General features: G+C 43.3%; 2 protein-coding genes and 1 long non-coding RNA gene across 3 annotated transcripts in view; 1 reads left to right on the top strand and 2 right to left on the bottom strand.

The window, feature by feature from the left end:
• LOC124958479 (uncharacterized) overlaps positions 1–6970 on the bottom strand; it is a 49248-nt gene extending 42278 nt beyond the window's left edge. Inside the window, exon 1 of the long non-coding RNA XR_007103893.1 lies at positions 6735–6970. This is a non-coding gene — a long non-coding RNA (uncharacterized LOC124958479). The remainder of the gene's footprint in view (positions 1–6734) is intronic.
• A 2383-nt stretch (positions 6971–9353) lies between these two features.
• On the top strand, positions 9354–12252 carry Ccn1 (cellular communication network factor 1). Its single transcript, XM_047557386.1, has 5 exons — positions 9354–9652; positions 9941–10154; positions 10503–10856; positions 10979–11187; positions 11300–12252. The coding sequence occupies exons 1-5, from the start codon at positions 9590–9592 to the stop codon at positions 11600–11602; spliced, it is 1143 nt and encodes a 380-aa protein (XP_047413342.1). The 5' UTR covers positions 9354–9589; the 3' UTR covers positions 11603–12252.
• A 2141-nt stretch (positions 12253–14393) lies between these two features.
• Znhit6 (zinc finger HIT-type containing 6) overlaps positions 14394–26720 on the bottom strand; it is a 114495-nt gene continuing 102168 nt past the window's right edge. Inside the window, exon 9 of the mRNA XM_047560839.1 lies at positions 14394–16202. Coding sequence (XP_047416795.1) covers positions 16151–16202 — 52 coding nt within the window. The 3' untranslated portion in view covers positions 14394–16150. The remainder of the gene's footprint in view (positions 16203–26720) is intronic.

Below are 26720 nucleotides of genomic sequence, written 5' to 3'. Positions count from 1 at the left end.
AAAAAAAAAAAAAAAAAAAAAAAAAATACCGAGGAGAGTTACAGCTAGGTCTTATGGTGCTTCCATTTCTAGTCTTTTGAGGAACCTCCATACTGATTTCCATAGTGGTTTTACTAATTTACAATCCCACCAACCGTGTTTTCCTTCTTCGCCACATCCACTCCAGCATTTGTTGTTGTTTATATTCTTGATGGCTGCCATTCTGACTGGAGTGAGATGAAATCTCAGGGTAGGTTTGCTTTACATTTCCCTAATTGCTAAAGATGTTGACTGTTGTTTCATGTATTTGTTGACCATTTGTATTTCTTCTTTTGAGAAGTGTCTGTTTAGTTTATTTACCCAATTATTAATTAGGTTATTTGTTTTGTGTGTATGTGTACATTAAATTTTTTGAGTTCTCTATATAATATTCTGAATATTAATCTTCTTAATCTTCTGTCAGAAGAATAGCTAGCAAAGATTTTCTGCCATTTTGTGGGTTCTCCTTTCACATTCTTAATTGTTTTCAAGGGAATCTCTTGAACATTAAGTGAGATAACCTATAAAGCATTCAGCTTATGGCAGGTGCTCTGTAAATGTCACTCGCCTTCCCATAACCCTCAGAAGGAAAGATTGGTAGTGATCATAATTTCCACCAGCACCCAAAGGATTGGTCTCCTCTGTAATCAACACATTTGAAGAGGCTCTCTTGAAGGTTCTTACTTTAGGGGTTTACTAATCTCCCATGAAGATGCACATATTCTCTGCAGTCACCATCTCCAAAGGGAACATGTGTATTAGAGAGTAACCGTGGCAGACTCCTCTCATTTATCAAAATACACAAATCAACCAAGACTTTGCATCTTTAAAGGGTGGGTCTCAGAGGTAGACCTCCCTTGTCAGCACTTCCAAAGTTGCTTGTGGAACATCCATTCACCACACTGTTTTATCTGTTTAAGCATCTACATCTGCCCTGGGCTGTGAGAATCACCATGGCAAAGCCCAGATATTCCTCTTTGCATTGATATCTAGCATGAAGCCTGCCACACATATCACTTTTATTACATTGAACTAAACCATCCATCTTCTGGTCAACAATTCCCTAGTATATATTCCACATTTTATAATTCCCCTGGCAGCATTTCCTGGAACCTCAAAAATTTCAAGCATATTGTCTTTATCCTTTAGGAATTAAATGTTTAAAAACATTTTGTTGTTGTTGTTGCTGTTTGTTTGTTTGTTTTTCTTTTCAAAGTTAAAACCTAACCAAAGGAGAGAGGGTAAAATATTTCAGAGAAGTACCTGGGACTAACCTCAAATTGCTGTGTGCTTTTTCTTTATTGCGAAAACCTAGGGCACCTCCAACCTCAACCCCAAGGCTTAGGGGCACCTTGTAAAAAAGCACACACATGGTGTACTTGGCTGGTGCCTGGAGGGCTCTGTGCTTAGTAACCGTGTTATGAGGGTGACCACAGGTCGTGGGAGGTAGCAGCTTCGTCTGCCTCAGGTAAGAAAATGGTGATGACTAAGTTACAACAGAAGTATCTCTCAATCTCTGAGAAGTTCCTCCTCCTCTGTTCTGACACATTTCTGTCCCTCTCTCTCTCTCTTTTTAGAGGAAATAGGTACAAGCTCAGGCAAGGGCCCAAGGGAGGGAACCCATTTTTATTATTTAACTCATTTATTACCAAACACTCATTAAGAAATGAGGATCCACAATTGCTGAAAACACAAATAAGCTGAAGACACATCTAGAAAATATCTAAGTGACAGAGTTACATTCAGGTGCTAAAGGAAAGTTAAGAAGCTTCAGGCAAGTTCCTAAACTTAAGTAGATTCCTGGAGGGCAAATACCATGTTGTTCCTTAAAAGAATGGCCTTTGGAAACATATACTGCTCTACCTAAACAGCTTGGTGCCCTTGCACCTAGTTACTGACTTTCAGAAGCCTCAGTTTTTTCATCCTTTAAATGGAAATAAAATACCCTACAGAGTTTTTATAGGGATCAGCTAAGATCATGTATCCTAACTACCTAGTTCATGGTAGGCAAAACCCATGCTCCACAGATAGTCCCAAATGTCCCTATGGCTCCCCAGTGCTAAGGCCAAGTAGCAGCTGGCACTGATCCTTAGGCACTGCATTTTTTTTTACCTAGCTGATTCTTTTGGATGCTTGAGCTGGGCAATCCTATTATTTCACAGATGAGGAAACTATAACTGCTGATTATAGGCAAAGTGGCAATGCCATGACAGGCAGGGCCACTTGGATGGTCACTGGTGCTCTAGTGCAAGCCCAAATACTGGGATGGATGGATCATTGTAATCAATCACGAGTCTACCACATATCAAAGAGATGTACCAATTTTATAATCAGAGTTCACCTAAAGAATAGAGAATATTCTCTAGAGAAGGTTAGCTCATTCTATGCTAATTGTGGTAAAAGTAAGGTAATCATGGTGCTTAGCAGTAGGAGTCATTATAATTTATTAAGCACTTATTATGTGTCAGGCATTGTGCTGAATGTTAAATGTATCTTATGTCTTATTACAGTAATCAGCCCAATTGCTGGATTTCTCCCTTATACTTAATCCCTGTAACCTGCAAAAAGTTAGCACAAATAAATGGCTTCAATTTCTCTGTAGAATCTGTGTGCTCATCTTCTGTTCCCAAATCAAATCCTTTCTATATTCTGAATGTGGTATGTGTGGTTTTAAGTGGGCAATTAAGAGACAGGTATCTCCAGAAATAAGACAACACAAGAGCTGAAGGTTAATTCTTGATTCCTTGCTGGAGCCAATCTACTTGATAGTGACTTATAATTACTGTATTTTATATTGCTCAATCAGTTCTAGAAGATGGATTGCAGGGTGGGGTGGGAGAGGTGCCTTCCAGTTCTTTCCAATGAAATGTTTCTGTGTTATCACAAGACAAGAAGTTCTGTAAGGTAAGGGATTTAGATAGAAATGCCTGGCTTCCTGTGGACAGATGCCAGGTGGCGGAAATAAACAGATACAGTTCCCATTGGATACGGATGCCCTAAAAAAAATTTTTTTAAAGGTGCTTCCTATCATGCTGCCAAGGCAATGCCAGCTGTTTACAACACTAATTCAGGGGAAGAGGAAGAAGGCAGACTGACTATTATTTGGGGAGTGAATAAAGTAAAAATAATAAAAATACACTTTTTCCAATTTGGTTGACAATCAAGAGCTAAGTGGCAGCTCTGATTTTTAAATAAAGTCTAGTCCAACTGACAATTAAATGGATACCAGGTAATTGGGAGTTACAAAAGACTGAAGCAGGACAGATTCTTTGAGATATGCCCTCTGGAGATCACAATTGGCAACCCAGATACTGATTTCTTTGGTTTTCCAACAATCAGCTGGGATAGTGTTTTAATATTTCAATTAATAGCCAATATTTTTAAAAATGTGAAAATGTCACACAATACACACACACAAAATCCAGGTTATTTCCTCTTAAAAAGAGAAAACAGGCCTATATTTTCACCTGGCAACCACTCAGTCCGCCTACTTATGGTTCCCAACATCTAGACCAAGTTAAGTTTGGCACTAATCTCCAGGCATGATATTTTGTTACAGAGCTTAATCCTTCATGAACTTGTGTGTGTGTGTGTGTGTGTGTGTGTGTGTGTGTGTGTGTGTCTTACCTGGGACAATCCCATTATCTTACAGATGAAGAAGCAAAGGCAAAAACCTCATATGGTTCATCACTGCCCATAGTCAACAACCCAATGCCATGACAAGCAAGGCCATTGGCAGAAGGTCCCAGCTGACCTCTCTTGCCAGTACTCCAGAGGAATCGTATGTCCAACCACATCAGACCAGTCAAGGCTCTGTTCCCTCTTCCCCAAATGTTCTTGCCTGCTATCAGACACTTGCTCATCCTTTCAGACCCAGACGGGTAGTTCCACCCCAGTTCTTGAGGCAGTGAAGCACGCAACACACCATATCCACTTCTTCAACAGACCTTGGAGTCCTCTAAGGGAAGTTCAATGTTAAAAGCTCTCTTTTTTATGTCACCAGTGCCTAGCATTCACGACATATCACGAGCTTTGAATAAATCGGGGTTATGAAGAATCTGTCCTCAGAACCAGGTGTGGGGGTGCATGCCAACCATCTCAGTGACTCAGGAGAATGAGGCAGGGGGATCACAACTTCAAAGCCAGCTTCAGCAACTTAACAAGGCTCTGAGCAACTTAGCAAGACCCTCTCTCAAAATAAAAATAAAATGAGCTGGGGGTGTGGTTCAGTGGTGCAGTGCCCCTGGGTTCAATTCCCCATACCAAAATTTAAAAATCTGTCCTCAAATATATAGGTAACTGTACTCATATAGTTTGGGGTGGGGGAGTGGAAACAGGTTAAAAGCTGCCTCCATCCTTGAGGATCACTGAGACTGATGAACCATCAAGTGCAAGACGTAGAAATTTTAACTCAGTGACAAAAGCAGTTAATTCTCAGCAGGCCAAACCTTACTCAAGTAAAAGGGACTGCTTGATCAATATGGCTTAGGAGGTGTCAGAAGAACCCCTGAGGTACTTTTTTCCCCACTAGCCTGCCAAGGTGCCTAAAAGTTCACTCTGTAAACCTGTTTGTATGAAGGTTTTTTCTGTTAAATGGAAACCCATTCCCTCTCCTGAAACCCCCTACAATAAGCAATTCTTAAGGAGTAGCAGCTTCAGTTAATTTATCAACTATTTTTCTAGCTGAGGCATTTCTCCTAGACTACGTGGATAAATTACGATTAAGTTAAATAAAGGGAAAGTTCCAGGAAAGGGGACAGGCCTGAATATCTGAGGTAAGAGATAGAGGGCAGGCAATAAAGTCCAGGGGTTTAGTGCCACACCTGTTTGAACTAAGATGTGTTGGGTCAAATCCAGTTCTGCTACCTGCTAAGTGAGTGACTTCTGTATAGACGCTTATTTTCTGTGCCTCCATTTCCTCAAATAGGTAAAAAAATGTTAGCAAGAGAATCTGCCTCAATAGGGCAGGGGACAATTAGAGACAACATACACAACACCTTCAAAACGGTGCCCATAGAGTGAGCCCTGTACAAGTGTTTGATTCCTCCATGGGGCGGGGTGTTTTGGGGTGGGGAGACAGAGAGACAGAGACAGAGACATGAGATTTAGTTCTGAAAGGGACTGCTCCAGTTTTACTACCTGCTACCTCCTTTCCTCATTTGCTTATGAACCATACAAGATTCAGAGACGATGAGCAGCTTACCCAAGGCTACAGGGAACTGAGGAGGAAGAGAGGAAGGGTTGTGGAAGACCAGGAGAAAAAAGCATGTATCCCTCTAGCTTGTATTCCTTCGAAGACAATAGAAACCACATCCTTTTGGAGCTCTCCCCCAAAGCAACTCCACATCCCTGCTGGGGTCACTCAGTGACTGAGCAAACGCTACCGTCAGACACAGAGCCCCCACACCCCTCCGCCTGGGCGTACCCTCTTAAGTCTGGCACAGCGCGGCAACTCGCTGCCCCGCTGGGAGGACGAGTCAACAGCAGGGTGGACGGGAAAAGTGACACAATCGGGCCGAGGCGCCCTCCGCGCCAGCCTCCCACGCAGCGCGGGGCCTCCTTCGAATCCCCCAGGAGTGCGGGTTGGAGAGGGTGGCTGCGGTCTCCCAGGCTGCCCGCAGACCCGCACGCCAGCCACGCTCCCTATCCCGCGCGGCCGGAGGCCTGGGCGTGGGCGGCCGCGGTGCACTTTTCAGGAACGCTACAGCTGTGCGGGTGCCCTGCCCGCTCCCAGGGCTGCCGCCGCCGCCCCCCGGAGCTGGATGACGGAGTCTTGAAAGACTTTCACCAAATATGGGCCGGGGCTGGAAACGTCCTGTGCCGCGCGCCGCCGGAAACCTAGAGTCCTGGCAACTGCGGGGATTGCCGGCGCGCAGGCCGGGCGGCCGGCAGGGGGCGGTTGCAGCAAGCGGCCGGCGCCTCCGGGTGCTCGCGCGGGTCCTTGTACTCCTGCTCCGCGCCCTCCCACTGCGCGGACCCGGCTCTCTGTCTCCGCCGGGATCCCGGGGCCGACTTAGTCCTACCCCCGCGTCTGCCACTCAGGTCCCGCCGCCGACGCCACCATAATCCTGGTTTCCGCTGGTTGTCTTGGCGATCACGCCAACGAGAAGAGGGCACCAGGGGAGAAAGGTGTTGGAAAGCAATGGATGGCGCGGGGGTGCCGCCTTAAAGCTGGATGCTAGCAAACACTATACACTGTTCTGTTATTTAGGTGGCTGTCAAACATGGAGTTGTGCGACTGGCTGTGCAGGCCAATTTCTGATTATAAACACACAAATACACACACTTCCGTTGTTCTAGGTAGTGGTTCCCAGGGTGTGATCCCGTACCGGCGGCATGCATCTCCTAGGGACTTGTTAAAATGTAATTGATCACAAACTCTGGGGTGGGGCCTAGCAATCAGCCTACCAGGTGCTTCAGATGCACACTGAAACTTGGGAACTATGGCTAGGAAACTGGAGTCACCAGGCTTAGGGTTATAGTTGTTTTCAATTGCTGCCAGTGAACCCTTTAGGTAATCTAAAATTCACCAGCAGCTGCGAAAGGGACTCCCCGATCGCTCAGCCCAAAGTCAGTAGCCGCAGAAGGAACAGCCCCTTCTCCAAGGCTTTTAACCCAAGGAAACAAGGCGGCCCGTTATTCCCTCCTGGGGCACCCACATTGGGGGAGGGAGCAAAAAAGAGCCATGCAGAATTAAGACCCGAAGTAATACTTACTCATAAACATTTCCACATTTCCCCTCCTATTTCTCAACACGAACTGATCCAGCGCTCTCAGCCGAGAAGGCGACGGGACGTCCGGGGTTTCTGCATGGTCCTTAGGCAGGACGTGAGGATCCGCTGTTCTTCTTGCCTGGTGTAGTCTTTTACTAGCAGGCGTACCAGGATATGGTATATAGAAAGACTGAGCACATAGGTTACACCAGTGTCTTCGGTTCCCCCACCTCCTGGCCCTGAAGCTCCAGCTTCCCATTCCCCTCCCACCACTTACTCCTTGCTTTAAATGGGCAGCTGACGGTAGTTTTCTAAGTTTCTCCTCTGGGGCAAACTCATTCTCCAAGATTCCCTGTTGAAGTTCAGAAGGAAAACCCCACACACCCTTGTTAGAAAACTTTAATCTGATTTTTAAAGGAATCTCTGGAATGGCGAGTGTGTTTGAATGCTGGGCAGTAAACTGAATCTCTTTGCTACTTCCCCCTCCCCCCAATAAAGGAACAAGGTATATAGGGCCAATTGGATCATCCACTGTAATTTTATTTGAAATCATGATAGACAGATTTGCGTGAAAAACAAGGAATTCCAAAGCATTTCCTGCTCTGGGAACAGAAGTTAAGTCTATATTTAACAACATTTGAAGCTGTCAAGAATGCTTTGTGGTTGGATAACAGAGGCAGAAAAATGTTAAAAACGCAGGCTACTGCTATACCCAAATATGGAAATATTGTTACGTCTGGTGTCTGATTCACCATCTGGAAATACTTACAACCATGAAGTCAAATAGAAAAGACGCCACAGCAGAAGCCAGAAACCCTCCTCTCCATTCTCTTTCTCCATCACCTCCTCCCACCCTGTACTGTGCCCGACACCCCTCCCTCCACACACACACACACACACACACACACACACAATGAAACACTAGGCAGAATGAAAAAAATATTTTCTAATAATTGATGAATTGGCTTGTCCTAGGGGGTATGGCCCAGACTTTTCTCTCTTTATTTGCATAACACCTGACAATTCATAGTCTTGAAAAGTCCCCACCCCCAGAGAGCCTACTCCCTCCAGCAAATACCTCTTCAGTTTATGAAAGGGCACTTTTGAATGAATGAACTTAACTCTTTCCTGCAACAGTTCTCTTCCCTGGAGTGTTTTCATCCCAATAGCTTCTCATAATTTACAGAAAGTCAGCACTGTAGGCCTCCTTAAGCAAGACTGAAAAAATGTGAGGACTGAAGGGCCCTAAATATTATAAAGAGTGGTTATACTAAAGCATATGCAAAGGGGAGCCTGACATGCTTTTCTTTAAGTTACACAGGAGATAGTTTTTGAAACTTTTAGGAAAAGTAAACCACACTAACATACTGATGATGTTCATGTAAATTGCCTTGTGAGGGGTCATCTACTGTGTGCATCAGGGTAGAGCAGGATCTTAAAATCTATTGGCATTTTTATTACAGAAGGCAACATCCTAAATTCTTTATTTTTGTGCACTTAGAAAGGCATTGCAATTGACTTGAAATGGAAGGTTTCCATGTGTTCCCAAAGAAAGAAATTAGAGATTCTGCAAAACTTTCAGCTTGAAGATTCTGCCTTTTCCAGAGATCTATCAGGGCATAACCATACTGCTGGAATCTGTTTTGGCCTGGCAGTATTCGCAGGTGATGATTTCAAGCCAAATCACTCCACGGTGGTCCCCTCGACTTCTGGCTGGCTGCTTAATTCACATCGCCGGCTGCCCGCGGAGGGAGGCTGGGAGGGCTTACCCGGTCTCCCGCATCCGTGAGGAAGTATAAGTCAGCCTCCCGGAGAACTCCCAGAGTTAGTTTCCTCTTGGACTTCCAACCCAGGCAGTGGGCTGGAACTAAAGTGGGAACCTCCAAAAACAAACAAGTACTACATACCAAGGAGGGGGGTGGTGGAGGGGGAAGACCTCTGCCTGGGAATTTGCCAGACGATGAGGGAAGTTGATGTTTTCCCCCTTCTCATTCATAAATGCCACTGTGGGTATTAATTTGCAATACACTTAACTTGGCTAATGAACATCATGCCAAAGCTTTGGGACTTGATCCGAGCATGCCTCTTTGAAGTCCACAAATAGATTTCTGGCTCAGAGACCCACTCCCCTTCCCCGCTGGATTCTCAATAGATAACTTGATTCTCACCTTCGCTGTAAACAAGCAAACAGCTCTCTGCTTTCCTGGGTATGGGCTTCCGTGACTGCCCGGTCAACCCGGCATCACCAAACAAAACGACTTTTGTTCCTCCCTCTCAGGTCCTCCCACCCTCCCAGTCCTGGCAAAGTTGTGAACTATCCCCTCCGCCCCTCTACGACCCTTCCATCACCATCACCACCATCACGGCCAAAGGATCCCTCCCAAATGGAAGTCGTTATTTAAAGTGGAAAAAACGGATTGTTTTCTTGATGGGTTCGGGATCAAAAAAAAAAAAAAAAAAAAAAAAAAAAAAAAGGTGCAATGGAGCCAGGGGAGGCGCTTGGCAGCAGCCCGCGCCAACCAACATTCCTGAGATGTTTGAGAATTCTGGAACGCGCAGACAGAGCCGACGTCACTGCAACACGCGGCGCCGCCGCTGGCCGGTATAAAAGGCGGGCTCCGGGAGCCTGGTCAGACCGCGAGCGAGAGCGCCCCGGAGCAGTGCCCGCACCCTCTGCGCCTCCTCGGCAAGGACCTCGAGAGAAGGACGCCCTCAGCCAGACGCTCAACGCTTCGGCCCTCGCCTCGCTGCCCACCCGGCCCACAGCCCAGACCCAGCTGCGCCGGGCCTGTCCTCTGTGCACCAGCTTGTTGGCGTCTTTGCCGCCGCGCTCGCCCCAGCTCCTTCTGCGCGCCACAATGAGCTCCCGCACCGCCAGGGCGCTCGCCGTAGCCGTCACCCTTCTTCACTTGACCAGGCTGGTGAGTTGGACTCTTTTGCCACCGCTTCCCCGTCGGCTCTCCAGTCCCTTTCCCTTGTCCCAGATTGCCCACGTCAAGAAAAAAACTAGACCAAAAAGTTTGGAAGCGTTTAGAAGTAGCTGTTTCTTTAAGCCCCCAGAAGACGTTTTGGGGCCTTTCAGTGGGCGCAGCCGCTGGGGTGGCCGGGAGGGTTGGACAGATCAGAGACCCCCTCCCCTTCCCAGGGCAGCCTCGGCGCTTCTCCTGCTCACCGCAGCGAGGCTCACTTCGTTTTTTCTCCGCTTCCAGGCGCTCTCCACCTGCCCCGCCGCCTGCCACTGCCCCCTGGAGGTGCCCAAGTGCGCCCCGGGAGTCGGGCTGGTCAGGGACGATTGCGGCTGCTGCAAGGTCTGCGCCAAGCAGCTCAACGAGGATTGCAGCAAAATGCAGCCCTGCGACCACACCAAGGGACTGGAATGCAATTTCGGCGCCAGCTCCACCGCTCTGAAGGGGATCTGCAGAGGTAAGATGCTTGTGGTTTGGCCCCTTTAAAAAAATAATAGTCCCCATAGTCCAGAAGTTTAGTAATTTTGAGACCATGTATGGTGATGCTTTGTTGTTGGTAGCTTGGCAGAAAGGCACATGATTTCAGCAGTCTGGAATGCAATTCAGTGTGTCTGGGCCCAACGAAAAGCGCATACGGAAAAGTGATTCCTGACTAACTTATTGTTCTGGTCTGGAGTCTCGGGGGAATTGTAGGGAACTTTACTATAAATTGAATTTAACAGCAGAAAATATGCATGAGTTTCAGGCCATGGTTGCGAATCTTAACCTTATCCTCTCTCCCTTTCTCTTTTGGTGATCTTTGCAGCTCAGTCAGAGGGCAGACCTTGTGAATATAACTCCAGAATCTATCAGAACGGGGAAAGCTTCCAGCCCAACTGTAAACATCAGTGCACTTGTATTGACGGCGCAGTGGGCTGCATTCCTCTGTGTCCACAAGAACTGTCTCTCCCCAACCTGGGCTGTCCCAATCCCCGACTGGTCAAAGTCACCGGGCAGTGCTGTGAGGAGTGGGTCTGTGACGAGGATGGTGGCAAGGGCCCCCGGGACCACCAGGATGATCTCAGCAAGGGGCTGGGATTTGATGCCTCGGAGGTGGAGTTAACGAGAAACAATGAATTAATTGCAGTTGGAAAAGGAGGCTTGCTGAAACGGCTCCCTGGTAAGTAGACTGAGCCCTTAAAATACTGTACTGAAACATTCCTAGTCTGAAGTTTTAGGTACGAGTACTTGGATCTGTGTGTGTCAACATGCCTCTGAGAAATTCGTTTTGTTTCTCTCTAGTCTTTGGCATGGAACCTCGGATCCTTTACAACCCTTCGCATGGCCAGAAATGTATTGTTCAAACAACTTCATGGTCCCAGTGCTCAAAGACCTGTGGAACTGGTATCTCTACACGAGTTACCAATGACAACCCTGAATGCCGCCTTGTGAAAGAAACCCGGATCTGTGAAGTGCGGCCTTGTGGACAGTCTGTGTACAGCAGCCTGAAAGTAAGTTCCTTCAGTGCCTTGGAGACTGTTCCTGCAAGCGGGTGGGATGAAAACCCGTCTTTCAAAAAGAGAAATATTATCCCTGACTTGCCTTTCTGCTTCTTTCTTACAGAAGGGCAAGAAATGCAGCAAGACCAAGAAATCCCTTGAACCAATCAGGTATACTTACGCTGGATGTTCGAGTGTGAAGAAGTACCGGCCCAAGTACTGTGGCTCTTGCGTGGACGGTCGATGCTGTACGCCCCAGCAGACCAGGACTGTCAAGATGCGGTTCCGCTGCGAAGATGGGGAGACGTTTTCCAAGAACGTCATGATGATCCAGTCCTGCAAATGCAACTACAACTGCCCACATGCCAATGAGGCAGCATTTCCCTTCTACAGGCTGTTCAATGACATTCACAAATTTAGGGACTAAACTCTACCAGGGTTTCCAGTGCAAGGGTGGACAAAGGAGAGTTTGGAGTGTAAGAGTCACGGAGACTGGGTGGGGGCGGTGTGGGTGAAGGGATTCTCGTAGAAGGGATGCCTTGCTCATTCTTGAGTAGCATTGAGGTATTTTCAAACTGCCAAGGGGGCTGGTTCAGATGGACACTAATGCAGCCGCGATTGGAGATTACTTTGCTTCATAGTATTGGAGCACATCTTACTGCTTCATTTTGGAGCTTGTGGTGTTGATGACGTTCTGTTTTCTGTTTGTAAATTATTTGCTAAGCGTATTTTTCTCTAGGCTTTTTTTCCTTTGGGTTCTACAATTGTAATAGAGATAATAAGATTGGTTGGGCAGTGAAAGCCTTCGTTTGTCCTTTGCCAGAAGTAAATGGGAGGGCCTTCCCTCCCTTCCTGAGGGGGACACTCTGTGAGTGTCCGTTAGAGGCAGCTACCTGCACTCGAAACTGCAAACAGAAATCAGGTGTTTTAAGAGTGAATGTTTTTATTTATCAAAATGTAGCTTTTGGGGGGAGGGGAAATGTAATACTGGAATAATTTGTAAATGATTTAATTTTATATTCAGTGAAAAGAAATTATTTATGGAATTAATCATTTAATAAAGAAATATTTACCTAATATCTATGTGTATGCTGTTAAATATTTTTAGAAACCATCTCAAGTTATTGGGAGCAATCTAGCTGATGTATTCAGTCTTCAAACAGGATTTATTGAGTGCCTACCATATGTCAGGAGCTATCTTAGGTGCTTTATTGGGATATAGTAATGAATTAAACTATGAAAGAAAATAGGACAATGATTGTCTCTGAAAATCTTTTGAGAAAAATCTTCACATATTAAGTAATCTGGAAAATATATACTGAAAATAGGCATTGTATGAAACATAAGAGGAAATCTGAAACTAAATTAGTGATTTTTAAAAAATGCTTTATTTTCATAAGAATTCAAAGCCTCTCCATCATTCTGTGAGATAGATGTGGTAAAATTGATCATTTTAGTAATCAGGTTATTTATTGTACGTATCAATTCAAAAGAGGCAAGAGAAACCCTTTAAATGAAAACAGCCCATAATATGGGCTGCCCACATGTAAATTCATGAGCAAGACAAAGTATGACTGACTAGCGTATTATAACAGGTCATTTATTTCTAACTTTATATTTTACCAGAATGTCTCTTCACAATTAGGGCAGCTACTTAAAGATTCACCCTTGGCCGATATCAGAGATAAAAAACTAGGAATCTATAGAAGTCAGTTTGTTTTCAAGAAAAAATTTGAAGCAATGGCTTGTGTTAATCCTAATAAGCCAGTGATTAGGCAAACATGCTGTTAAATGCAAAGGAATGCAAGGAATTTCAAGTACTTTTCCAATAGCTGAGGACTAAGCTACCCATCCCCCTTTCCTTTTTATAATATACATTATATTGATGGGGGAGGGAGTAGTTAGATAGACTTGGCTTATCCAGAAGGTCAAAGGCTAGACACAGCATTCCTAAGAGAAAAGGACCTGAATCATGGGTTTAGGGGAGGTGGAGAGGGCTGCATCAATGTTTGTGAAAATGTTGGTAGCCTGTATTAGAAAAGTCCACATCTTCAGAAAGCTCTGACAATAAACCTTTTATAGGGAGAACTTTTCCTTTAATCGTCAGCCTTGGCTCCTGTTCAAATCCATAGTGAAATATTTCAGTCTGCACTTGGTTAAGAGAGTACTTGAATTTTTAGGCATAAGAGAAAGTGCTTTAAGTAAGGGGGAGGGGTATAGCTCCTGGGATTCTATAAGGGATTTTTCAAAATAATTAATTAATATTGATATTTAATGAAGACAACAGAAAAACACTGTTGAAGCATCTGTTTTAAAAGCCTTATGAGATGCATAAAGGTTAATGTAAATGTGCTAGAAAAATCTATGGCCAAAAGGCTGATTTTTGACGTGTTCTGCCTGAAATTTTACAACTTGTGCCTACTGAATAGTCAGTTTTTCTTGCCTGAGGCATTCTAATTTTAAGGTATTTGGGATTTAAACACCACCTGGCCCAGTCTTGGATGCAGTTAAACTTGTCAGTGCAATATAACATATGAAACATAATAAAGGTGTGAGGTTTTAGTGGTGCAATCTTGTTGAACAGACAGCGAAATCCACGGGCAAGATTTACACATTCCCAGGCACCAATCCCAAGGTATTGCCTTCCAACACTAAAGCCAACAAATTGCTTCTTATGCAGGGATCAAGGAGCAATATTTTATAGATCCTTTAAGTGTGTGAGGAGGTAATACCTGTTCAAATAAGCTCAAATGTGAAACAAAACCTAGCATGGGAAAATATTGGATCTTTGGGCCATTAATCTCATTCCAGTAAATATAATTAGAGTGGCACAAATGCCAATTCTATTTACAATAAGAATGCTCAATTTATTTAAAAAAAGATGAATAGAAGCAAATTATTGCATTTTATTTGGCTATAGAAAATATTGAAGAAATTAAAAGTAGTTAAAATGAAATTAAAATATTTAGAATATATAAATTTTACCTATGTGTGAAGTGGAACTCTGCCCAATTCAACTATTGGGAAAACAAAAATAAAAATCATGCATTCATACGTATAAAATAGAAGTTGCATGTACAAACATTGGCTGTAATATACATGTAACTCCACTGTCTCCACTATGTACAGTAAAGACCAATTTGCTTTTCTTACTTTCCAATCCAAAAGATTCTGGTGATCGTGAGCTTTTTTTTTCTTTTCTTTTTTTTTTTTTTTTTTTTTTGGTACAGATGTAAGAACAGAGAGTTACAGGGTGACAGAATCTTAGGCTGTCTGTGAATTTTAAGAAATAGTCTATGACACATTTAGTCACATAGTAAGTGGTCTCACTGTAAGGATGTTTCACATGAACGTTATGTACTGTCAGTTCCACAGAGAGATGCAACTGAGTCAAATTAGCGAAACACATTTTAGAGTTATTTTTCCAGTAGTGGGAACAGGTATGATTTGTTTACAACCTCTTCTAGCAGCCTCTGGCACTATTCGAAAGTCCGTTGAGCAATAGCAAGGGTTCAGTATGACCACAGTACAGAGCAGAGCTGTGTTCTGGGCAGAATGGCAGGTGATGCAGTGGAAAGAATCCCATAGTGGAATCAGGATTCCTGTCTTTTAGCACCAACTCTATCAATAACTCAGTGGGTGAATCTGGGCACGTTTCTGGATAATTCTTTCATGTAATAAACTGGGAAAAGAGCTCCCAGCATTATTGTCTCCCAAGTGTGCTCCTTTTTCACATACACTGGTATATACCTTAAACATTATCTTTTCACTTAACCAAATGTGTAAAGTAAAAACTGCCCAGATCTTTCTGTGGTCAAAAGCACACATTTCCATGAAACCTTTGAAAATATAATGTTGCTAGACCCTCTTTATCCTCTGAAGCACACTTAGTTATAGGACATGGCAAGCCCTGGCCATCATAGTCTACAGGTCTACACTTACACCTCATTTTATATCTCTGATATCCAGGCCTCATTAACTCCTTGCCCTAACAACCCAATGCATTAAAACAAAGCACATTTTTGAAGCATGACAATCATGTATACGTCCTATGAAGAGATCACATGTATTTGTGACTGACTTTTGTTGCTGGTGGGTAACACTCATCCACGTAATCTTATAGAGTGTAATTCAATTGACAAACACTTGGATGCATTTGTTAGTGCTTTATAGTTCCTATATCTCCTGTTATACCTTCTGAATCCACCACTTTTTCTTCTCCACTGCAAACAGACAAATCGAAGTAGCCATCAGTTCTTGCCTGAATTACTGGAGTGGCCCTTCACTTGTCACATATTGTATTTTCCAAAGTTGGCGTCAACAGTATCTCCCTCCCTATCATGTCTTTCTGTAAAGTGACTTTGCACCCCCAGGGGTAAATGAGATCTATTTCTCCACTCTCTTTAATCTGGGTGAGCTCTTTAACTGCTTTGACCAATGAGCATGGAGGAAGTAAAGCAATGTGGGACCAGTTCCAAGTGGAATACTGGGTAGGGTTCCTTTCTCTTAGAAATGAGTTTTCATGTAAGAAATAGAACTTCCCTGAGACAAGCAGACTGTGAGAAGCCATATGAATAGGACGTAGAGAATGAGTTGCCATGTGAAGGAAGAGAAAGGTCCAGAAAAGGGCATCACACCTGTGTAAGAAGAAACCATCTTGGAAGTGGATCCTTTGGCTTCTGTCACCCCAGCTATCATGAATCAGAGATAAACTGCTCAGTTGAGTCCTTCCCACAGTTCCTGGCCCACAAAGCAGTGAGAAAATTAACAGAGTAAATTTGAGGTAGTAATTTTTAGATGTGGCTACATAGAAATAGACAACCAAAACATTATTGATTTCTATTGTTACCACCCAATGGTCCATTCTCCTTAAGGGAACCAGACTGACTCTTCAAAAATGTAAGTCAGAATAGGTCAATCCTTGGCTTAAAGGCTCCAGTGGCTTCCCATTGCCCTTGCAATAAGGTCCAGCTTCTTACTTGGCACCCAGGTCCTGGACTCTGATGACCTGAGTGCATACCAGCAGTCTGTAAAAATAAAAAAGATTTTAATAAAAAAATTATCACTCACTCACTATACTTCCAAAGGCCTTTGCCTCTTCATTGAAAGAAATTAAACAAAAGGTACTTCAGGTCTCTTGTACTTACTATTCTGCCTCAAATGTCCCTCTTCCTGATCTGGACTTCTTGTCATTCTGGTCTCAGCATAAATGCTCTCTGCTATAAAAACCTTCTCTCACCACCCAGTCTAATGTAGTTCATTCCATCAAGAAGTTGTATTCTGGGGCTAGGGATATAGCTCAGTTGGTAGAGTGCTTGCCTAGCAAGCACAAGGCCCTGGGTTCAATCCCCAGCATGAGAAAAAGAAAAAAAAAAAAAAAAAAAAGAGAAGTTTTGTTTTCATCATAGGACTTAGCACTACCTGATATACTCTCGTTTATTTATTATGTCTTTCCCTTGAAGTACAACCTGTATGGGAGCAGACATTTTTGTCTGTCTTTTGCACTACCATAAGAACATCACTTGACGTTGTGCCTGAAATAGAATAAATGCTCACTAATTTATAGAATTAATGTTGTCTTAAAGTCTTACGCTGAAGTTAAATTAGAAGGGATCCCCCCTTCCACTGGCACAAAGTCTTTTTCACTTCACCTTGGACTTCTCTCTAGTCAATTGTTAGCCATTCATTCTTTCTTTCATTCATATATTCAGTCAATAGACACTTGCCTGGCACCACTATGTTCCAGACACAGTGCTGTGTTGTCATTGACAAGGAAGCAGGGATTTTATACTTCATAGGAAGGCAGACATACATGTAAGCAAAAATGAGCTCATATTAAGTTCAGCTACAAGTAAGAGAAAATCCAAGCACCAATAGCTTCAGCAGCATACAAATTTATTTCTCCCTCATGTGAAAATCCAGGCAGGCAGAGCAGAACTAATATGGTACCTCAAAGTTTCAGAAACTAAAATTCCTGCTTTTTTTTTTTTTTTTTTTTTTTTTTTTTTTTTTAACTACTGGGAATTGAATACCCAGAGGTGCTTTACCATTGAGGCACATCCCCAGTCCTCTTTACTTTGAGACAGAGTTGCTTAGGGTCTCACTGAGATGCTGAGGCTGCCCTCAAACTTGTGATTCTCCCGCCTCAGCCTCTTGAGCCCCTGGGATTACAGGTGTGTATCACCACACCCAGCAGTTTCTCCTGTCTTATTGTTTTACCGTGCCTGGCCTGAGTTCCCTAGTTCATCTCATGGCATGTGGCTAGGAAACATGGTTTTATTCCGGGCTGACAAGCATCAGTCAAAAGTCAGAGGTAGAAGAGCAAATAGATAACAGGTGATAAATGGTAGTCTGTACCACACAGCCAAAAATAAGCTATACCAAGCATAAGAAGGTACAGAAGAAAGTGGAGGAGTCTTGCCTGGGGTTGGGACCAAGGAGAACATCCTGGAGGACTTGTCACCTCAACTGTGTTTTTGAAGATAAATAGGTTGGAAACTGTTTAAAAACTGTGGTGCTCAAGGTAAAAATTTCTGAAATAACCAGAGATACCTTCCCCATTTCCGTTAGGGAGATGCTCTTAAGAGCTCTAGAGAAGGCCTGTTCTGCATGGACACAGGACAGAGTCCATCACTGCACACAGCCTGAGACAGATGAAAAGTGAGTGTTCCTCGGCTATTCATGCAAATCTCCAAGGTGACAATATCATGGCCATACTGGGATTTGCTGCCTGTTTCCCTACTAGGTCAAAATTCCCTCAAAAGTGGTACCAACCAAGAATGGAATGAATGAATTTGAGAACTACCTTTTGGCATCTCCAGAGTTTCACTGGAGAAGAGAGAGCAAGTTCATTCTACATTGCCCCCAAACAGAGGTCCAAACTGGTGGTTCAGGTGAAATGTGTCAAATAGACTTGTTTGTTCAATCTGTACATGGTTTATAGAAACTGGACTGGTTGCCAATATTTGAAAACTGGGAGGTAAAAAAAAAAGTCAAAATTTCTGACTTCTTTTAAAAAAATTCATACACAGAGCAATACTGGACTGTAGTTTCTACTTGAAAATTTCTATATGGTAGGAGATTTCACCTTCAGTGAAAATGCTCTACAGTTCATCAGCATGGAGAATGATGGAGAACAGGTGTGTGTGTGTGTGAGTGTGTGTGTGTGTGTGTGTGTGTGTGTGTGTTTGAGGAATTTAAAGCATAGGAAGAGATATTCTTTAAAAATCCAGATTCTTTCTTAGAAGGGACAACTTAAACCATCCCTTTTACCATAAAAGTGCTTAAAAAAAAATTGAGGCATGAAAATGCTGTTCTAAACCCAGGAAGGAATAAAGGCCACTTCAAATTATCATGTTGCTGAAAACATTTCTCCATCCCCCAGCTTCTTTCTACAATTCCAGTCTGTGTATTTTTGTGGAGACATGTACCTATTCCATTTATAATACCTTGTCACATTTTCCAACTGACACCGGATAAGTTAATCAAAGATACACACTGCATCCTGAACCTGCCCTGAATTTAACCATCTATTTTTATAGTAACCAAGGAGAGTTCCCAGGGGAATTGCTACAGATAGCCAAAGGGTTTGATCTAGATTTTTTTTAATGACTCTAAGTTCTTTCTTCAAATAAATAATACTTATTTTTTTCAGGCATCATGAACTCCCAAGTGTTAGAGGACTTGTCTAAGTAGATACAGTTAGCCAGTAGCAGAGCAGAAGGTGAATCTCAGAGGACTTATTCTCTGAGATTAATCCCTAATAGAGACATTTGGAGCACAGGAAGGTACTTGAGCTACAGGGAGGTCTGGTTATGAGATAGGTCTTAGTGTCTACATGGCTCCTGAGAAGACTTCCACCAATGGAGTTCTAGAGGCAGTCAGCTTCTGCAGTGTCCCATTCTAAGGGTGACATGTTTCCCCAGCAAATGGAGAATGATTCAAAATGGTAAAAACCTGGATCTTCTATTAAGGCGATTTGCTAGTTAAAATAAAGGAGCTTATCCATGGTAGAAGTTTAAATTCTGGGTACATGGGCAAACTTTCTGAAAGGTCCCTCCTATATTCCAAAATTAGTTTGTCTTGGAAAGGAGCCTGTGTCTTAAATGCTTCTTGCATTTAAGATGATACTTGGCCATTTAAAATGTTTCTTAATGTTTGAGTTTTCTCATTGTTGCTTTGCCTTTGAAAAGGAAAGCATACTTATACAAATTTTTACAAGAAATACAGAATGTTAAAAAGATGAAGATCCCAAGCCAGGTGTGGTAGCCTGTACCTGTAATCCCCGCTATTTGGAAAGATCACAAATTCGAGGGCTACCTGGGCTACTTAGTAAAACTCTGTCTCTAAATAGTAATAGGGGTAGTGATGCAGCTCAGTGGCAGTGTGCAGAGTTCAATCCCCGGTATAGAAAAACAAAAGAAAAACAAACAAACAAAAAAATGAAACAACAACAACAAAAAAATAAAGAAGATCCCCAGTAAACACTTTCCGCCCTCCGCACATACACACAAGCACAGAGAGCCCTGTTAAGTGTATAGAGTACATTTTTAAAGGTTTTGGGGTGTGAAAAACCTGGATTTTATTAATAAATAAGATTTGACTATAGAATTTTTATGATTTGGATGTGAGGTATCTCCCAAAAGTTCACAAATGAGACAATGCAAGAAGATTTGGAGGAGAAATTATTGGGTTATAGCTTTAACCTAATCAGGGCACTAATCCCTGATGGGATTAACTGAGTGGTAACTGGTGGTAGGTAAGGTATGATTGAAGGAAGTGATTCCTTGGGGGTTATCGGGTATATATTTGTGTCTCGCAAGTGGAGTATTTCTTTCTCTCTCTGCTTCCTGATCATCATGATGTGAGCTGCTTCCCTCTGCCACATGCATCTGCCATGATATTCTGTTTCACCTTGAGCCCTGAGGAATGGAGCCGGCCTTCTATGAATTAAGACCTCTGAAACTGTGAGCCCTCAAACTTTTCCTCCTCTACAATTGTTCCGGTTGGGTCCTTTTAGTCACAGCAGTGAAAAAGCTGACTAAAACAAGAATTTTACATTTATTTTATCTTGGAAGTCATTTAATGTTGACTCATGTAGTTCTCCCCTCAGTCTTTGTGATAGTTTCAAAGACTTTCATTCTATTATTAATGTGCCAAAATTTACTTAAGTATTTGGTGTGGCAGATACTGTTAGATGCCCACTGACAGTCAATGCCCCATTCCCTTGAGTTCTTGCTAGCAGAACCTCAATTTTGTTTGAGTAATCTCCTTCCAAGTGTTTAAGGAAGGCAATCCCCTATCTCCACCTGCACCCCAAGAACTGCATCAGGGCTGGCTTAGTTCACTGTGATGGTCTCATTTCCTTGTCAATGACTGGTTGTGAGTTAATCTTGATCAAAGATACTGAAGGAGAAATCTGGGAGAGGGAGGGGAAGTTCCTAAGAAAGGTTATACATGATAATAAAAAGAAGACACCAGAAGAGGAAATGCCTTTCTTCTTTGCTGGGCATTGCCCTGCACCGCCCTAGGAAGGAGGTATCACTGACACTGTGAGGATTGTGGAAGAGGAAGGGGAAAAGCCTCTGGAAAAAGACCTGAGCTGCTGAAACACCTAGCCCTCTTATTGAGTGTGATTATAAACCTTTTATTATGTAAGTTATTTTCCTTAGGCTGTTTGTTACTTGCAGCTAAAACCATTCTAACTGATCCACTTGAATCTTTTTGATGCTTATGAACTTTATAAATAACACAGCAATGGCCACTTCCAAAGGAAAAAAAGTACTTTTAGATGTGAATGAATGGACCAACAAACAAATATTTGGCAGGAATATAATTCTTTCATTCATTTACCTAACATTTATGGAGTATATAGCACATGACAGGCTATGGGTCCGCCAGACATGGTTGACAAACAAAGAAATAATAAGATATGTTCCCTGGCCACAAGGATGTCACAGTTAGCAGTGTATTCAAGTAATACTGGTGCATAGTAACAGTGCCACAGTACCTAGTAAAATGAGAGGATAGAGGGTGGTCAGAGAATTTTTCACAGAGGACAAAGCATCTGAACTGGGTTTTGAAGGATGAATAGAAGTTTGCTATTTAGGGACACCTCCCAAAATAGAAAACATTACAATATTTGAAGCCTAGGAGTAATCTCAAAGTCAGCAAATTAATAGCCTTAAGCTAGACCTGGGTAGTAACAGCCATTTTGCATCTTGGTTTGTATAGCTAACAAAAGGAAAAGCAGCCCTCATCAGGGACTTGGAGAACATGTGCCTTGATGTTGGGGACAGGAAGTCCCTTCCATGAGTTACCTTTGGAAATTCCCCAACACACTAATGAGAGCTGCCAGCTTGAGGAGGTGAGTTAGCATTGGCATCACCACTTGTGAGCTGGGTGTTTGAGTAAGCAGTACATCACACCATCAGAAGACAGGAACAGTCTGCTGTCCGCACAACAGCCTCAGCATGGCAGGTTAGTCTTAGACTGACAGGACCCAGCCTAGGTCTGATCCACACTGTGTGTCCCAAGGTAGCCCCAGTGACTGCTTGGACCCAGCAGCAAAGGCAAAGAGCCCAGAGAGAAGAAGCCTGGATGACTTAGTTTCTGCCACCTGACACTCTTGTATTTGTGCCATGAGTCAGATTCCCTCAGGTGGCCAGCCCCTTAATAGCTTCCGGTTCCTCCTGGAATATTGCTTGTCCTTACCACTAGCTGCACAGGGCTTTCTTGATGTGCTAAAGCCTGCAGTAATGTGACATGTAAACAAAAGGCCTAAGCGCAGCTCCAGGCTGGATCCTTAAACCTCATCTGTTCCTCCAGGTGCATTGGAACTACCATGGTGGCATTCAGGATCCAAGTCAACATCAAAGAAGGCACAACTGCACAGCAACTGTCTTTATGTTTGGTTTGGGCAAGAATAATTAAGTAATTCACAGTTTTTATTTGGTAATAATAAGTGAATGAGAGGATTTGAACTATATTATTAAGCCAATGCACATGTTCTAAGACACTCCAGGTATCTGACATATTCCTAAGAATATATCTCATCTCCAGACTCTGCCTGGAAGGTGCACTTTCTCTTTATGCTCTCACAATTTAGAGGCCAGGTGCCTTGGCATGCTATGTAAACACAGCCGTTTAAATAACTAGGACATGGCAATGGTTCAGCACCAGCAACTGGAGACACTGCTGTTTTGGGTGAGGAATGGGGAAGCCAAAAAAAAAAGAAAGGGAAGAAATCCCCTGTAACATTAGATAGATTGTAAGATTTTTTTCTGGATTTTGGCCAACAAGTCAAAATTAGTGGTCACATTGTATTTTTTTTTTGTAATAAAATTTTGGACTTAATCACATAATTATTCATTTGCATATAACTTTATGTCTAAATCTGCACATATGTACATACACACACCCAGTTGTTTATTCCTGTTACAGGTCAGGCACTGCAAGGGGGCCTGGGAGGTACAGATGACCAAGGACTTGTCATCAAGGAGTCAGAGAATCAACACCAATTTCATGATATCCTCACCCTGAAGGGCCACCGGCTGTTTTGCTCCTCTGTCTTCCTTATGGCCTGTATGAATGGGAATCGAGACCAGGCCACTACTACTTCCTGCTCTGAGAGTGGTGAGGCCACTTCCCTGGATAACTGTGGAAAGGAACCTAATTTTAAGTTTCTGACATGTCCTCTCTGCAAAAGGAAACCCATGAAGTATGTTTGCAGACAAGGTCAATTTTTAGGCTGAATGTTTTCCCTGGTAAGTGAATGATGATACATAGTGGGGGTGGAGAGTGGGGGGTAAGAGAAGAATGAAGGAAATTTAGATTACGTAGAAGGAAATGAGAGGGGGGAGGGGGTGGAGGTATGAAAGATGGTAGAATGAGACAGACATCATTATCCTATGTACATGTATGATTACATGAATGGTATGATTCTACGTTGTGCACAACCATAGAAAAGAAAAGTTGTACCCCATTTGTGTGCAATGAATCAAAATGCAGTCTGTAAAAGTTTTTTAAAAAATAAAAAAATATATCAAATCCCACTTGGACTCCTGAATCATTAACCATTGCTTAGCATTTTCATATACCCTATTTCATTTGTGTAAGAAATTGATGATTCCAAGATATAATATCATTTTACATAAGAAAAACCCAGTCAATTAAACTGGCACACCCCCTGCGGTAAGATGTATTCTGATTTTAGAGCTATTAAAGAACTAGACAAAACCCCTAAACTTTGCAGAATCAGTGAGTCTAGCGGCTTGTGTGTCCTACTATTTGGTGTTCTCCTAGAGGGTGGGGAATATGTCTTTCAGTCTCTTTACTTTGCTAGACCTAGCATGGTGTCATGAATGTGGACAGTACACAGTAAACAACTGAATGAATGAATGAATCAGTGAATAGATGATACAAATCCTATGTTCTCCCTACAGGCAAGGGCACTGAACAATTAGCCCATTCAAATAGAGGTGGGAAAGTTCAGATTGGACTCTGCTCTTCCTATTCCACTGAACACAGAACATCAGAAACAGTCAAACTCTTGGAGTCTGCACTGAGTTCAGGGGTATGGGGAGGAAGCTTCCTGACCATGGCTCCTCTGGCACTTAGAGCAGCTCAAGGCTCACTCACCTTAAAGCCTGGGCAACAAGCTATGGCCAGACATGCTGCTATGCCCGGCTCCCTGGGGCCCTATTTATGTTTCTCCTGAAACCTAGTGTGTAATATCAAACTCCTGAAAATAAAATTGCAGGTCCAGTGGACTTTGGGAACTGGTACATAGAGACGGCGGCTGGCAAGCTCTCTTGTAGAGTCAGTGACCACCCCAGATCTATTTCATAACTCTGGGTTTGTATATCCTGTTCCCTGAGTGCAAGGCACACCCTCGTATTGAGTTTCCCCACAGTAGAGGCTTTGTGCTAAGTCAGTGGCTTGAAGGGTTTTTGCCATGACTGGCCTCTGTCCCTTGAGGGTCTCTAGCCTGCTCAGCTCCCCGTTAGACCAAATCCCTTTCCCCAGGTGTTCAGACTTCCCTGTTGTAGAGGGAGTCAATGGAATCCACATTTGGCTTTGTTTCATTTCCTTTAGAATACTCTGACAACAGTTGTATTCCAACTTTTGTGAGATGATCCAGAGAGACAGTGCATGTGTGTGTACTGCCCAGAGTCAAGCAAAGTGAGCATGCTGCATGTGTGCAGAGGGAGAGGGAGCAGACTTCCTGCATTCAGCTGTGTGGCCTGAGCATCAGTGGCACTTCAGGTTCTGAACCACCTCTTAGGTGGATAGATGAACAAGACTCATTTCTGTCCTGAAGAACTCACATCTCTTCACAGTGACCTGTGCAACAAGATATGAGACAGTTCTCTGGGCTCGGGCTCAGTTTCCTAGGCCGAGTTGTTGTGTGGGGCTCTGGGGAGTTTTTTTACATGGGCAGAATCTGCAAGTTGGGTATTAGAAGGGGAAAGGGCAGCCAGGAAGTGCGACAGGATGTGCGAAGGCACAGGTATGGCGAGCATGGGGAACCTAGCGAGTGGTTGGCCAGAGGGCCCTCTGCAGTCTCCCTGTCACTCCCATCCTGAGCTGCTGACAGTGAGATGGACGGCTTTCCTTGAGTGGGCCCATCAGTGCAAGGTCCCTCTCCTGGGAATTCTTAACTTGACCTCTGAGTTCTCCTGTTTCTCACAAACCTACAAGTTTGCAGTTCCTTCTCTAGTCCTGGTGCTGTTGATACAACTGCACTCAATGGCAAGAAAGGAGGCCAACACCCCTAAAAAAGATTTTCTCCCTGACAGCTTTTGCAGGCTAGAGGGTGAGATGCAGGAGACAGCTAGTTAGGAGCCTTGATAAGGGTTCCAGGTATTACGGCTGTAATACACAGAAATGCTTAGTCCTCTTTTTTGGTCACATGCTTATAAAATCTGCACTCTCATATTTGCTGACCTGCTTCTCTGGGTCTGCCTGCAGCACATGATAAGTAATCCTCAGAAAACGCAAGTTCTCATGGACCCTTTCAAAGTGGTGAGAGACATGACAGGCAGTGCTGTGTGTCTCTCTGAAGCTTCAGTTCTCCTCCTGTCCCTAATCCCTGGGCTCAGTTTCCTAGGCTAAGTTCTTGGACCTGGAGTTGAACCCTGTCATCCTGTGTAGACAACTCTCCTACTCACTATTGGCAGGTAGGAGTCAACATCATAATATTACTTAATCAGCATAAGGATGACAGAAGTAGAGGGAAGAATTGTGGGACCTCACTCTTGGGAGAGACTTAGAGAATCATGATGTCACCGAGTGGCAGAATCTTTTTCCCACCTCCTCAGCAGGATGTGATTCAGGCCTTTGACATTGGCAGAGCTGGTGTCCATAAAGCCCTTTCTGTAGCTCCAGCTGCAGAAGCATTAGCCATTCTTTTCCATATTAACTGGAAACCCATCTCCCTATGACTTTTAGTCCATTTATGGTTCTCCTCTCAGCACTGCTCAGAATAAAATTCAATTCCCTTTCAGATGTCATGTTTAAGACTAAATCAAGTTGCCATACCCAGCTGCACTATCAATGTTCTTTTCTTTGTTGTTTTGCCCCTATGATAAACACAGTGGTACAATTATTTCTTTTCTCATCTGGTCTTCAGGACTTCCATTTCGCTGGTTGCTTGCTGCCAGACACACTTCATTTGTCGAGGTCACTCTAAAAATGGGATATTGGTGGGTTAAAAGAATCTTCCAGATCTTCCCTGAGTACCACCTGAAGAAAGTCTATCAGCTCCCTCAGGGACCCTGAAGTGTTCATTTATATGCACGTCCATCTCCAATTCTCTTGGTTCCCAGAGTCCCTGCTATGTTTTGGATAAATGTCCTCAAAAGATCCATGTATTAAAGCCTTGGTTCCCAGCCTATGGCACTACTGAGAGGTGGTGGTAACTTTAGGAGGTGGGGCCTAGTGGAAGGAAGTTAGCTCATGGGGGGTGATAATGTCCTTGAAGGTGATATTGGGATCCCCATCCTTTTTCTTTTGCTTCCTTGTTGCCATGAGGTCAACAGGTCTTCTCATAAAACAAACAAACAAAAAAAAACAACAGCAAAAAAAAACCCAGGTCTTCTCCATCACACACTCCTGTAATGACATACTGTGCTGCCATGGCCCCAAAGCGACGGGGACAAATGACCATGAACTGAAACCTCTGAAACCATGAACCAAAATAAACCTTTTCCCTTATTAAGTCAACTCTCTCAGGTATTTGTTACAGTAATACAAAGTTGACTAACATAGCCCCCAACGCAAATGTACACTAAAATTTCAGAAAGTAAGAGATAATTCCCCAACACAAAATCTGATGACCATCAGGCACTCAATAATTTTGCATTTGATTAACGAATACATTTACTTAATGAAGGCAGGGTAAGCTTGCCCTTAGTTTCTTGGCAGCATGTCAATGTTTATAGCTAACTACAATCTCAGGGTCTGTTTCAGATGATCTTCTATAAGGAGAATGTGTTGTTTCTGCTAGTATTGTTGACTTTCCCTTGACATAAATTTAGGACTTA

This window comes from Sciurus carolinensis, chromosome 1 (genome assembly GCF_902686445.1).
Source record: "Sciurus carolinensis chromosome 1, mSciCar1.2, whole genome shotgun sequence".
Taxonomy (NCBI): Eukaryota; Metazoa; Chordata; class Mammalia; order Rodentia; family Sciuridae; genus Sciurus; species Sciurus carolinensis.
The sequence above is the reverse complement of the archived record's forward strand: the minus strand, read 5'-3'. Positions and strand labels throughout refer to the sequence as shown.

Excerpts from the sequence above, each read along its gene's own strand:
- Ccn1 (XM_047557386.1), top strand. The coding sequence starts at position 9,590 with ATGAGCTCCCGCACCGCCAGGGCGCTCGCCGTAGCCGTCACCCTTCTT. Across the intron at positions 9,653-9,940 it reads TTCTTCACTTGACCAGGCTG|GCGCTCTCCACCTGCCCCGC; the intron begins GTGAGTTGGACT and ends CTCCGCTTCCAG. Across the intron at positions 10,155-10,502 it reads TCTGAAGGGGATCTGCAGAG|CTCAGTCAGAGGGCAGACCT; the intron begins GTAAGATGCTTG and ends TGATCTTTGCAG.